This window comes from Ptychodera flava, chromosome 22, assembly GCF_041260155.1.
Source record: "Ptychodera flava strain L36383 chromosome 22, AS_Pfla_20210202, whole genome shotgun sequence".
In the NCBI taxonomy this organism is placed as follows: domain Eukaryota; kingdom Metazoa; phylum Hemichordata; class Enteropneusta; family Ptychoderidae; genus Ptychodera; species Ptychodera flava.
Genome location: NC_091949.1, coordinates 28,931,320 through 28,944,877, shown reverse-complemented (window position 1 = coordinate 28,944,877; position 13,558 = coordinate 28,931,320). Strand labels below are relative to the sequence as shown.

Genomic DNA, 13,558 nt, shown 5'->3' with positions numbered 1-13,558 from the left:
AAGATTATTTGTTAGTGATTGTGATGGGGCAAATTGTTAATTTTGGTTTTTGAATTGAATTTCAGATGGCAACAGGAGCTGGAGACATGGCTGAACCTGCTGCAAAAATAATCAAATTAGAAGATGGCTTGAAAGGTAAAGTTCAGGTGTTACTATCAAGTGCTTTCTTGTTTTGTTCCCTTTGTCCTTTACCCATTTTTTGCACATGTCCACCCTGTAAGCTTGTGTAAAGGACTTTTTTAATCAAACACAGCTTTTGTGCACCCAACACTTTGTTAAAAAAGCAACATAATTTGCTAGGTTTCTACAGTATCAGACACAAATATTGAACACTGCTGTTGGTACAAGATGCTGCAGATGGAGGGAAGTGTCCGGAGAAGAGATGGTTCAAGAAGACAAATACACAGATCTCATAGTTTTATTCCAACACACACACACATACACACAAATGTACTATTTGCTAATAACAATATAAGGAAATGAGTTTAACAAGGTACTCTGTGATAATAATAAGAAACTTTAATTTCCTTGTGTCCCAGTTGGTGGTCAAAACAGTTTTCAAATGGCGTGGAACATTTTGAGATGGATTGAGAATGGCTCTATGTCTTTTAACTTGTTCTGCTTCAACGTCAATGATGTATAAATTTATAAAGTAAAAACTTGTGAAGTTATGTTAGCCACTAGAATTATCCATCGCAAATTGTGACCAGGTCATGATCATTCATCAAGTCTAGCATCAGACTGAATTGGGACTTCAGGAAATTCAAGCTTTTGTAATCTAAGTGTACATTGCAAGTCTTGGTTGTGTTTGGCTTGCTATCATCACTAAAACTACACCGTGAACCACTTATCTCATGCATTTGTTAATTATATTTTTCTTTTTTTCTTTTTGTCTTTCTGTGCATTTTTTCTTAAGTTCTAGATTTGAAGCAAGCGGTAACCTGAAACTACCACTATAACTATGGTACGCCATGTTTTGTGCCCAGGCTATTCCTCATGCAACCATGAAGCAACTCTCTTTCAGTATTTTTAATAAACATATCCCATAACTCGTCTCTCAAACATTATGCTCTAGAAACTCATCAAAGTTAAGGACACTTGCAAAAACTGTGGCTAAAATTCTGCTTGTTAGTCACATAGTCAGTTACAAAGTCAACACACAATGTGCTTACAAGGATTATTTCAAACAATGTACAAAAGTGAAGGTCAGTTGTTTGCGAAACTGATTTAGAACCAAACAGTATTAATATGCAGTACAGAAAAGGAATTTATTTCTTACTTTGACTACACCAAAAAAATTCTAGCAGAGGGGACAGTCCCTCTTTGTGAGAGAAACCTAGAGAAAACACTGATAGATATGAGAGTATAATTTTGCTGGATACATTAGGCGTTACACTCAAGCCCAAATTATCCAAATGCAAAAAATTGAAAGTGACAACTAGTTTCAAAGATATACTTTATCTTGTTATGTGCTTCCCAAGTTTATTGAAAGGATTCCAAACTTTCATACACAATAATGTTAACTAACAGGCATTCCCTTTTTGTTGGGTTGCTAGTTTTAATATAAAGAAATAGTGCAGATCTCAGAATCTAATAATCATTTCCCCTAACACCATCCGTACAGACTCCATTACAATGGAGGATTCATGACAATGTGATGTGTGTACGGGTAGTACACAGTCTGCTGAAATATTTATATGATAATTTCTCCAAGTATAATGCAATCATGAAATCAATATTATAACACAACAGGCTCCTTAACTACCCAAGAATGATCATATACAACAGGCTCCTTAACTACCCAAGAATGATCATATACAACAGGCTCCTTAACTACTCAAGAATGATCAAATTAATAGAATGGTGTTACATCTTACAAATAACAGAATTCTAGATGATTAAATCAATATGACTGTCATAAAACCAGCATAAAATTTTTAAAATGGTTATGTATCCCCATACCATCAGACAATTCAAAACCTGAGTAGAGAACAATTAAAGATAATGACAACTTGGCACAGCAATTATCCTTCACATGATAACCTCCTTGTAATGATTAGCCTTCAGAAAATGGGGGACCTGGCCATTTTGTTACAGAAAGTATTAGTCTGTAGACTACAATCGATTTTCATCATTGCAAGAGAAATTCGTTGGGGATGGGTCTACATTTTCATAGAAAGCTTTAAATGTTTGGTATGCGGAGGTAGTTTTGCAGCGTTCTCTAAAACTTTACATCCGCTGGATAATAATTATTATTAGGATGTTACACATGAAGCATTGAATAGTAAAGAAAAACAGTGTTTGATCGGAAATGCAGCCAGCCTTCATGAAAATTAGAATATTCTCCTAGCGAAAAAGCTGTTGTTCTTATGATCATTCTGGTCAGCTAAATTTTATCAACATTTAAATTATTTCTCATTGGTAATTGTTGAGCTGAAAATAAGTTCAAACACAAAGAATTTAGAGCAAGATCAAGGATGCCAGAAGAGAATAAGGCGTATTTATAGAGAAATAAAATCCTTGATAGGTTGGATGAAGTTGACTGCTACATTACAAAAATGACTAACAAAAAAAATTAAAATATGTTGGAAATATTAATTTCTGATCTTTCAGCTGCCAAAATGCTCAGAATCATTTAAAACATTAGCATTTGCTTTTGTAGGAATGTCTAAGATGGAATGTGCCTCATCAGACTGTTACAATACTTAGTGGTCCATTGATTGTGTGTGCTTGTTTTGAAGGTCTTTGAATAGATACCTCTATGATGGTCTGGTTTATTTTGAAAAACAAATACAACTGGACATGTTAAGAGTGTAGCAGTGTGTAGCCTCCCTGGCTTGATCTAACCTTTAGAGTCATCGAACGCTCAGTAGGGTTTTCAGTTACGTGACCTTTTAAAATCAAAAATTTAATTTCTCCTCACAGAATTAACACAGGGACTGTGGCCATTTTGAATTTCATACGTCAATAAATGTCTAGGAAATCTGCTTGTACATTACCAAAATTTGCATGATGACCCCCTGATGTTTATTCTTATTTTCAAGTTTTCACAGGGAAAGTTTGAACAAAAGTGAAATTTTTAGGCGTGTACTACCTTGATCTTATTTCATGATGTGGTAAGATATCCATGCATTGTTGCTTTGATTCCCTCAATCAAGACAGCCCTTCTTGCCACGCCAAAATATGCCACAATGTCCCTGTCTTTGCCATAACCAATCTTATCCCATGTGTTAGTACAAGAAGTAACACAAGTTGAAGTTCATATACATCCAATCACTGTCAAGTTTTAAAGTCAGGAACATTGCACAACAATCTTTGATGTCATGTTACTTGCAATAACACACTGTGATTATCTTGGTACATAGAAAGAAAGCATGTTAATGATGTCATAAATTATATTCATACACTTCACCATTCAAAACAGGTGGATTTGTATGGACAGTTATCTATGTTAGATCAATATGTAACCAACTCTAATCATGCCTTTGATGTGGTTACTGTTTACAATCTTGAAAATGTCAATATCAATTTAGTGCTTGCTTTTCAGTCAAATGATAAATGGCAAATACTGTAGTCTATTAACAGCCAGGTATAACATTTTAAGTGTTTCGATATTGCTTGAATCAGTTCCTAAATAAATTAAGGCTCCATAGGTTATTGTATATTTACCATAGCACTGCAGATAAGGTAAATGTAGTCCTAAGTTGGTACCTCTGAAGGCATTGCCTGTGTGGTTTAGGAATCATGTATAATCAATACCAGACTGTCTACTGTCTCTCATGGGTAGTTTCAGTGTGTTATCATTACCGGTCACATCTAGCATATTTTATTATGAGTGAGTTCTGCAAATGCCATTGGTGTGGAGTCTTGCACAGCTGTGTGCTGATGGCATGGTTTTGCTCAGCAGTGTCATGCTGCAACTGAACAAAGGGAACATGTTAAAAGGGCACAAGTTGCTGTAGACAGTCAAACACACTGCATTAATGATTAAGTTTAGTCTAACTAGAATGTCATGCTTTCAACAAAGATGGCATATCACTGATGGACTTGTAGTGTGGTTATTTAGTGTCACAAGTCAATGGACTAAGTAACTACACTACCTCATCGAGTGAAATCTTAGATCCCTTGTCTTTCTAGTTTTGTATCCCAAATTAGCATCTTTACATCACCCGGTTCTGGATCATTCATATTGCATATCAATAACAATGATTTCACATCTGCATGCACACTCTGTTATGATTTTGGTAAATAAATGAATGAGTAAACTAAGTGTGTTTTTAGCTCATATTTGGTTTTGTATATAAATACCAAAAAGAGCTTATATGATGAGTCGGTGGCGTCTGTGTGTCTGTATGTTTGTGGGTATGCATGTGCGGATGTATGTCCGTCACACACAAAGGCTCCCATACTGTCAGAGCTACCATCTCAGTATTTGGTGTACAGGTAGATGTAGGGTTTGAAATGTGACGTTGTTCAAATGAACACATCAGTGTCAAAAATATGCAAATGAGGTAAGAAAAAGTGAAATCCTGCATATGTGCAGGAGTGATGGCATGCCAGTAAGAAACAGGCCAACTCTACTGATCTTGAGTCATTTCCTGTCATTGTTTATGAACTGTTACATATTAACAGACCTGCTCAAACCATAGACAGTAGAGGGGAGGAAGACTGTCTATGCTCAAACTAAGAGGGGCTTGTTTCTGCTATGCATGTTGCTAAAGTTGACCTCCAGTACCTAAAGTTTCAGACCTTAATTACTTTTGTCATTCTTGTTCTTCTGGTTTAAATATTTCTTGTTGTTTTTCTGGTTGTACTGTGCAGAAATCATTGTCATAACATCAACGTAGAATTTTCCTCCACTGAACAGATAGAAACAACATTTATTGTTGATCATTGGAAACCCATACTGGTATATACCAATTCTGATCAAATTTGAGCGACACTGTGTAATTGCGGTATTTATAATTGAGTGTGAACTTTGCCAATGTGTACAACTTGGTGAATCTTGTGTTAAATGGGTGAAATTTGCAACCCATATGCCTTGATGTGGTCCAGACATGGTAGTTTACGTAACCTTCATAAGAAATATTTCTGTGTTGGTGAAAAAGAGATTGATTGTGGCATGTGATGTCTGTTATAATGTGATCATTGTTGTTTAAAAGTCAAGCTAGACATCCCCAGCCTTGTCAAAACTACCAACAACTCTAAAAGGTCAACTAATTACAATTGTATTGCAAACTACTTGCAGTGGTTCATGTCATGTTTGTCCTCCCATGACTTTAAAATATGTATAAGTAGATTTTTAAATGTGCAAATTTGGAACTTTGTTAACCTGAAATAAAGAAGAATAATATTTGTTAGATAATTTATGAAATGTTTTAGAGCTTTGTACATTTGTACATCCAACTGTCATGCATCAAAAGCCTGGGGATGTCTTGTGTCTGTAAAACTGATGATAAAGTTTAGAAAACCACCAGAAGGAGAGCATTTACACATAGACCTAGAGGAACTTTCCTTGTGCTCTGTTACCAAGACAACACCTTTCCTTCCACAAATACAGAAGCTGTAATCTATGGCTGCAATGTTTTACACAAGTATACACCAAATATCATCAAGGTCTAACCATTCATGCATTCTTTTTCAAATCTCTTCTTTTTTCTGTGTGTTTTTGTGCATTAATCTAGTTAAGAAGCAGAGTTGACCAGGAAAATGAAAAATGCAGGCTGGCCTACAGATGACACACCTATTGTCTAGCTTGCCGCGTCTAGCCTACAATGGCCTTAGGCCTACAAAGCCTCAACAAATGCCATGATGTTATTGGTAAAGAAAATTGGTTCAATAAGTATCATGCTGTGCAGAAATTAAACAAAAACCTATGTTAGCGATAATTTGTTTGCAAGAAATCTTGTAATGTACTCATTTTGGCATAGTCTTTTTTTGTGGTAGGCCTTCTGGTGTTAAGGGTTTTCACCATTGATTTTTGTGTTCAAGCATGACATTCAAACCTTTCATTCAACCACAGGAACAAAAATAGCTTCATCCACAATGCAATACCTATGACACATAGTTTAAGGACTCAAAGCTGTTGCATCAAACACTAAAAAAATTGTTTGAAGTTAAAACTCTTGCTTCGACAACAACACAAAATATACTTTTGATGCGCTTGACATTGTGGATGAAGGCTAGAGTCATCAAAATCCAGACTAAAATATATTATTTGTTTGCTTTAGATCCTGACTTCCAGAGGAGAAGTCCCTCACCGATGCCAATTGTTGAACAGAAAGGCCCAGTGTTAGCAGGTCCCGGTGCACGCAAAGATGGCCCACAAGGGTTACCAAAACTAACAGAACATCAACAAGAGGCCCTGACCAAAGCCAAGAAATTTGCCATGGAACAGAGCATCAAGAGTGTGTTAGTTAAACAAACGTTAGCCCACCAACAACAGGTAAGCCAAAGTGTCTCTGTGTTTTGTCATCTTCCAATCAGGCTCTCGATGGAGATTCTCCTGGACTAATGTAACTTTGTATGTAACTGGCATGTGTTTGTCTTTCACAACTGTAAATGTAAACCCAGGAAGTTGTGTAAGTTTGTAATAATACTTTGTGAATTCCTGTGATTGTCATTACTCTTAGGATACTAAAAAAAATATGTTTTATCCTTATGGCTTCTTGTATTGTAATCCATTAAGGATTGACTTTCTTGTGACCAAGCTTACTTAAACCCCTACGTGCAGCCATTAAGGACTGACTTTTTGGCAACATGGCTGTAGAATTCCTTGTCATCATAAACTGAAAATGTCTGAAAACATGCAACATTTAGGCCAGACATACAGAAGTAATAAGTATGATGTAGTGCATAGCTTTATACCAGTTTTAATGTCTTCACTTCATATTGTTTTTTCTAGCAAATGACAAATTTACAAATGGCAGCGCAGAGACAGCGTGCCCTGGCATTGATGTGCCGTGTTTATGTAGGATCTATCAACTTTGAACTGAGAGAAGACACAATCAAGCAAGCATTCCTTCCATTTGGACCTATCAAGAATATCAACCTGTCATGGGACCCAGTTACCATGAAACACAAAGGTTTTGCATTTGTAGAGTATGAGTTGCCAGAGGCTGCTCAGCTAGCTTTAGAACAAATGAATGGTGTTATGATTGGTGGAAGAAATATCAAGGTGAGTGTATCACTACACTTTAACCATTCAATCAAACATGTATTCTGACACTGCTGTGTATATCAGAGATATTGGAGTTGTTGGCAATGACAATCTCATAGGGACAGTAGCTGTAACTTTTGATGAATTTCCACTATTTTGGACACTGTGGTGCGAAGCACCAAAGGTGTCCTATGTCGCCACAAGTCTGTGTGTGTGTCCGTCTGTCTGTCCGTCCGTCCGTCCGTCCGTCCGTCCGTCTGTCCGTCCGTCCGTCGTCCGTCCGTCCGTAGACAGATTTTGTTCCACTCATAACTTAAGAACCCTTAGGTCCAATGTCATGCAATTTGGTATTTGGTATTATCATGATGAGACTTAGATCTGATTAGATTTTGGTGGGTGTGGCTTATTAATTAATTGCTCATTTGCATATTTTATGACTTTTTTCGTTCACGCAGATATCTCAGAGACGCCTGGAGCGATTTTGTTCAAACTTGGTAAAAGGATAGTACTCTACCTCATACAGATGCATGTTGATTGTTTCACAATGCGATCAAATTGGCCGTTGTAGAGGACTTTTTAGTTTTCACCTCCATAGACTCCCATGTATAAGGCAGACCATAGACTCCCATGTATAAGGCAGACCATAGACTCCCATGTATAAGGCAGACCATAGACTCCATGTATAAGGCAGACCATAGACTCCCATGTATAAGGCAGTCCATAGACTCCCATGTATAAGGCAGTCCATAGACTCCCATGTATAAGGCAGTCCATAGACTCCCATGTATAAGGCCAAGAAAAATAAAAATTTAGTTTCTCATCGTATTCATATTGCAAAAAGGATGCAGTGACACAGTTTTTAGTCCCCACAGATAAAGTCCAGGGGGCTCATAGATTGGGTCATGTCAGTCTGTTAGTCCATCCATGTGAGTTAACGCAGATATCTCAGACGCTTTGACAAAATGTCACGTGACCTTTGACCTCAAATATACATATTTGTCCATAACTCGGTAACCACAAGTGCTAAACCTTTCATATATGGTATGATGGGACACCCTATGATGCCACATATTGTACCTCATTAATTATGTGCATATCTAATTTGAGCAAGCCAATAGAGCTAGAGGTCTGATTTTTGGTATATATGGATAACTTAGCAATACAATTTTTTTGACAAAATGTCATGTGACCTTGGTGACCTTTGACCTCAAATATACATATTTGTCCATAACTCAGTAATCACTAATGCTACACCCTTCATATTTGGTATGATGGGACACCTTATGACGCCACATATTGTTCCTCATTAATTATGTGCATATCTAATTTTGAGCGAGCCAATAGAGCCAGAGGTCTGATTTTTGGTATGTACGGATAACTTAGCAATGCTATTTTTTTGACAAAATGTCACGTGACCTCAATGACCTTTGACCTCAAATATACATATTTGTCCATAACTCAGTAACCACAAGTGCTACACTCTTCATATTTGGTATGATGGGACACCTTATGACGCCACATATTGTTCCTCATTAATTATGCACATATCTAATTTTGAGCGAGCCAATAGAGCTAGAGGTCTGATTTTTGGTATATAGGGATAACTTAGCAATACAATTTTTTTGACAAAATGTCATGTGACCTCGGTGACCTTTGACCTCAAATATACATATTTGTCCATAACTCAGTAACCACAAGTGTTACACCCTTCATATTTGGTATGATGGGACACCTTATGACGCCACATATTGTACCTCATTAATTATGCACATATCTAATTTTGAGCGAGCCAATAGAGCTAGAGGTCTGATTTTTGGTATATAGGGATAACTTAGCAATACAATTTTTTGACAAAATGTCATGTGACCTCGGTGACCTTTGACCTCAAATATACATATTTGTCCATAACTCAGTAACCACAAGTGTTACACCCTTCATATTTGGTATGATGGGACACCTTATGACGCCACATATTGTACCTCATTAATTATGCACATATCTAATTTTGAGCGAGCCAATAGAGCTAGAGGTCTGATTTTTGGTATATAGGGATAACTTAGCAATACAATTATTTTGACAAAATGTCATGTGACCTCGGTGACCTTTGACCTCAAATATACATATTTGTCCAAAACTCAGTAACCACAAGTGCTACACCCTTCATATTTGGTATGATGGGACACCTTATGACGCCACATATTGGTCTCATTAATTTGCACATATCTAATTTTGAGCGAGCCAATAGAGCTAGAGGTCTGATTTTTGGTATATAGGGATAACTTAGCAATACAATTATTTTGACAAAATGTCACGTGACCTCAATGACCTTTGACCTCAAATATACATATTTGTCCAAAACTCAGTAACCACAAGTGCTACACCCTTCATATTTGGTATGATGGGACACCTTATGACGCCACATATTGTACCTCATTAATTATGCACATATCTAATTTTGAGCGAGCCAATAGAGCTAGAGGTCTGATTTTTGGTATGTAGGGTAACTTAGCAATACAATTATTTTTGAAAAATGTCACGTGACCTCAATGACCTTTGACCTCAAATATACATATTTGTCCAAAACTCAGTAACCACAAGTGCTACACCCTTCATATTTGGTATGATGGGACACCTTATGACGCCACATATTGTACCTCAATAATTATGCACATATCTAATTTTGAGCGAGCCAATAGAGCTAGAGGTCTGATTTTAGGTATGTAGGATAACTTAGCAATACAATTTTTTGGAAAAATGTCACGTGACCTCGATAACCTTTACCTAAAATACACGATTATGTCAATAAATAAGTAACCACAAGTGCTATGTCCTTTATATTTAGTAGGATGGGAGACCTTATGACAACACATGCTTTACCTCGTTAATTATGCCCATATATAATGTGGGCAAGCCAATAGAGCTAGAGGTCTGAATTTTGGCATATATGGATTAATTAGCAATACAGTGGTTTTTTAGTCCCCACGGACACCGTCCGGGGGGACTTATAGGTTTGGTCATGTCGTGCGTGCGTCCGTGCGTCCGTCCGTCCGTGCGTCCGTGCGTCCGTCCGTTCACGCAGATATCTCAGAGATGCAAGGAGCGATTTCATTCAAACTTGGTACAAGGATTACTTCATATGTCATACAGATGCACGTCGATTTGTTTTGTGATACGATCCAATATGGCCGCCAGGCGGCCATTTTATTATGATATTTTCATGTACAGAGCCATAACTCAGACATGTTTCAACCGATTTTATTCAAAGTTGGTACAAGGACATTGACCAATGTCATAGATGTGCATGTCGATTTGTTTTGTGATACGATCCAATATGGCCGCCAGGCGGCCATTTTATTACAATTTTTCATGTACAGAGCCATAACTCAGACATGTTTCAACCGATTTTATTCAAAGTTGGTACAAGGACATTTACCAATGTCATAGATATGCACGTTGATTTGTTTTGTGACACAATCCAATATGGCCGCCAGGCGGCCATTTTATTACAATTTTTTCATGTACAGAGCCATAACTCAGACATGTTTCAACCAATTTTATTCAAAGTTGGTACAAGGACATTGACCAATGTCATAGATATGCAAGTCAATTTGTTTTGTGATACTATCCAATATGGCCGCCTGGCAGCCATTTTATTACAATTTTTTCATGTACAGAGCCATAACTCAGACATGTTTCAACCAATTTTATTCAAAGTTGGTACAAGGACATTGACCAATGTCATAGATATACACGACGATTTGTTTTGTGATACGATCCAATATGGCCGCAGGCGGTCATTTTCTTACAATTTTTTATGTATAGAGCCAAAACTCAGACATGTTTCAACCAATTTTATTCAAAGTTGGTACAAGGACATTGACCAATGTCATAGATATGCAAGTCTATTTGTTTTGTGATACTATCCAATATGGCCGCCTGGCAGCCATTTTATTACAATTTTTTCATGTACAGAGCCATAACTCAGACATGTTTCAACCAATTTTATTCAAAGTTGGTACAAGGACATTGACCAATGTCATAGATATACACGACGATTTGTTTTGTGATACGATCCAATATGGCGGCCAGGCGGTCATTTTCTTACAATTTTTTCATGTATAGAGCCAAAACTCAGACATGTTTCAACCAATTTTATTCAAAGTTGGTACAAGGACATTGACCAATGTCATAGATATACACGTCGATTTGTTTTGTGATACGAATCCAATATGGCCGCCAGGCGGTCATTTTCTTACAATTTTTCATGTATAGAGCCAAAACTCGGGCATATCTCAACCGATTTTATTCCAAGTTGGTACAAGGACATTGTCCTATGTCATACATATGTACGTTTATTTGTTATGTGATACGATCCAATATGGCCGCTAGGCAGCCATTTTATTACAATTTTTTCATGTACAGAGCCATAATACTCAGACATGTATCAAGCGAATTTATTCAAAGTTGGTACAAGGAGATTGACTACTGTCATACATATGCATGTCAATTTGTTATGTGATACGATCCAATATGGCTGCCGTGCGGCCATTTTGTTACGATTTTTTCATGTACAGAGCCATAATACTCAGGCATATCTCAACCGATTTTATTCAAAGTTGGTACAAGGACATTAACCTATGTCATACATATGTAGGTCTTTCTTGTATGTAGGTCATTCTTGGCCATTGAGCGCTATCTGTATCAAAGTATTTTATCACAGACCTAATTAATGAAGAGGACTCTATCCTCTCTGAGGACATGTAATCAAAGTACCCATTAACAAGTGGGGACTGTGTCATCAACGATGACTTGTTTTTTTCAAAATGTCACGTGACCTTGATGACCTTTGACCTTGAATATGCATATATACGCATAACTCAGTAACCACAAGTTCTTTACGCTTCAATTTTGATAGGATAGTAGACCTTAAAATGTCACATCTTGTACCTCATTTATTATGCACATATGTATTTCTTGGCAGGCCAATACAGCTAGAGGTCTGATCTTTTTCCCCGATTTAGAACCATAACTTAGACATGCCTCTTGTTTAAAAATGGGAACAATGACATAGACCTATGTGTCCATAGATCTGAACATATACACTCCAGTGATACTTCTTAATGACCTCATTTCCCTGCCCCATCAAGACTAATACTCCTATTACAGGTGGGGACTATGTCATTGTCAATGACTTGTTACTTCTAGAATATACAGAATATTATCTCACATAGTGAGTGTCTGAATATTATTCTGAATTGTATTCCAAAGCACATTCTGAAAGGACTCTTCTGGAATATACAGAATATTATCTCACATAGTGAGTGTCTGAATGTTATTCTGAATTGTATTCCTAAGCACATCTGAAGGTAACTCTTCTGAAAATTTCACATTCTTTGCCACTGCACCATCTCCCTAATACATACTGATGACCCACGGTGTCCACTCAAGTCTCACTTTGATTGTCTTTGATATCAACTAGAGATTCTTATTCTTCTACTTCCCAAAGCACGTTGAGATACTCTGTGTTCAGCTTGTCAACCCAGCTTGTACTTGTATAGACTGCCTTGTTTTGTTGACAAGTGAATTCTGACCTTGACTAGTAGAATTCAAATGAACACTATAACAATGCATTTTACACATGTAGACGCTGTGTTAGCAGGCTAAATACAGTGGTGTTTTATCAAGTTTTGCAGAGTAAAAAGAACTTGTTGTGAACTTATAGTTGGCATACACAGAGGTCACGTTGTTTTTACACAAGTGAATTTCACTTCACCATGATTCCACAGATGGTTTCCAAATTTATTAGCCAAATGGGGACTATGTTATTCACAATGACCCATTGACAGTGAATTTTGCTCTCAGGAAATAATATCACTTTAGATCTAGACAACATTAATCATAGTGACAACCATTCACACTGCTTCCAAGGTCAGGAGACTGCTGTCAGAGTGAGGACAACTGACATCAGTCCCGGCTGGACAAAGCCTAGAACGAGCACTTATGGCTTCACAACAATTGTTATATGTGATGAATCATTATGGCCGCTTTGCAGCCATTTTATTTCAACACCTGTCAGGCTTGAGCCATTACTCAGATATGCCAAGACCAATTTCTTTTCAACTTTCATTTAATCAAGGTGCTATGACATACCAGTCTCACATTCTAAGTACTACATTATTTTGACTTAAATATCCAATCAAATCATCTAAATTACTGTTGGGGACTGTGTCATTTACAATGACTTGTTTTAATCAGTTATCTGATCTGCAAGCATTCTCTTAAATATTGATTGATAAAGGAATCTTACTTTTTCCTTGGATGTGTCAAAAAATACGCCCTTGAAAAAATCCTACGACCTCTGATGCAACACAAAAATAGTGGAAAAATATTGAAAAGTTA

At 37.0% G+C, this 13,558-nt stretch overlaps 1 protein-coding gene across 11 annotated transcripts in view; it reads left to right on the top strand.

Moving 5' to 3' along the window:
* LOC139123146 (poly(U)-binding-splicing factor PUF60-like) overlaps window positions 1-13,558 on the top strand; it is a 29,535-nt gene that overhangs the window by 4,462 nt on the left and 11,515 nt on the right. For 3 of the 11 annotated variants that reach the window (XM_070689173.1, XM_070689174.1, XM_070689172.1), the window contains 3 exons: window positions 66-135; window positions 6,231-6,445; window positions 6,905-7,177. In XM_070689173.1, the coding sequence (XP_070545274.1) occupies window positions 66-135; window positions 6,231-6,445; window positions 6,905-7,177 (558 nt within the window). Of the gene's footprint in view, window positions 1-65; window positions 136-916; window positions 965-5,684; window positions 5,821-6,230; window positions 6,446-6,904; window positions 7,178-13,558 lie in introns of all 11 variants that reach the window. The other 8 variants (XM_070689177.1, XM_070689178.1, XM_070689179.1 and 5 more) reach the window with 5 other exon arrangements.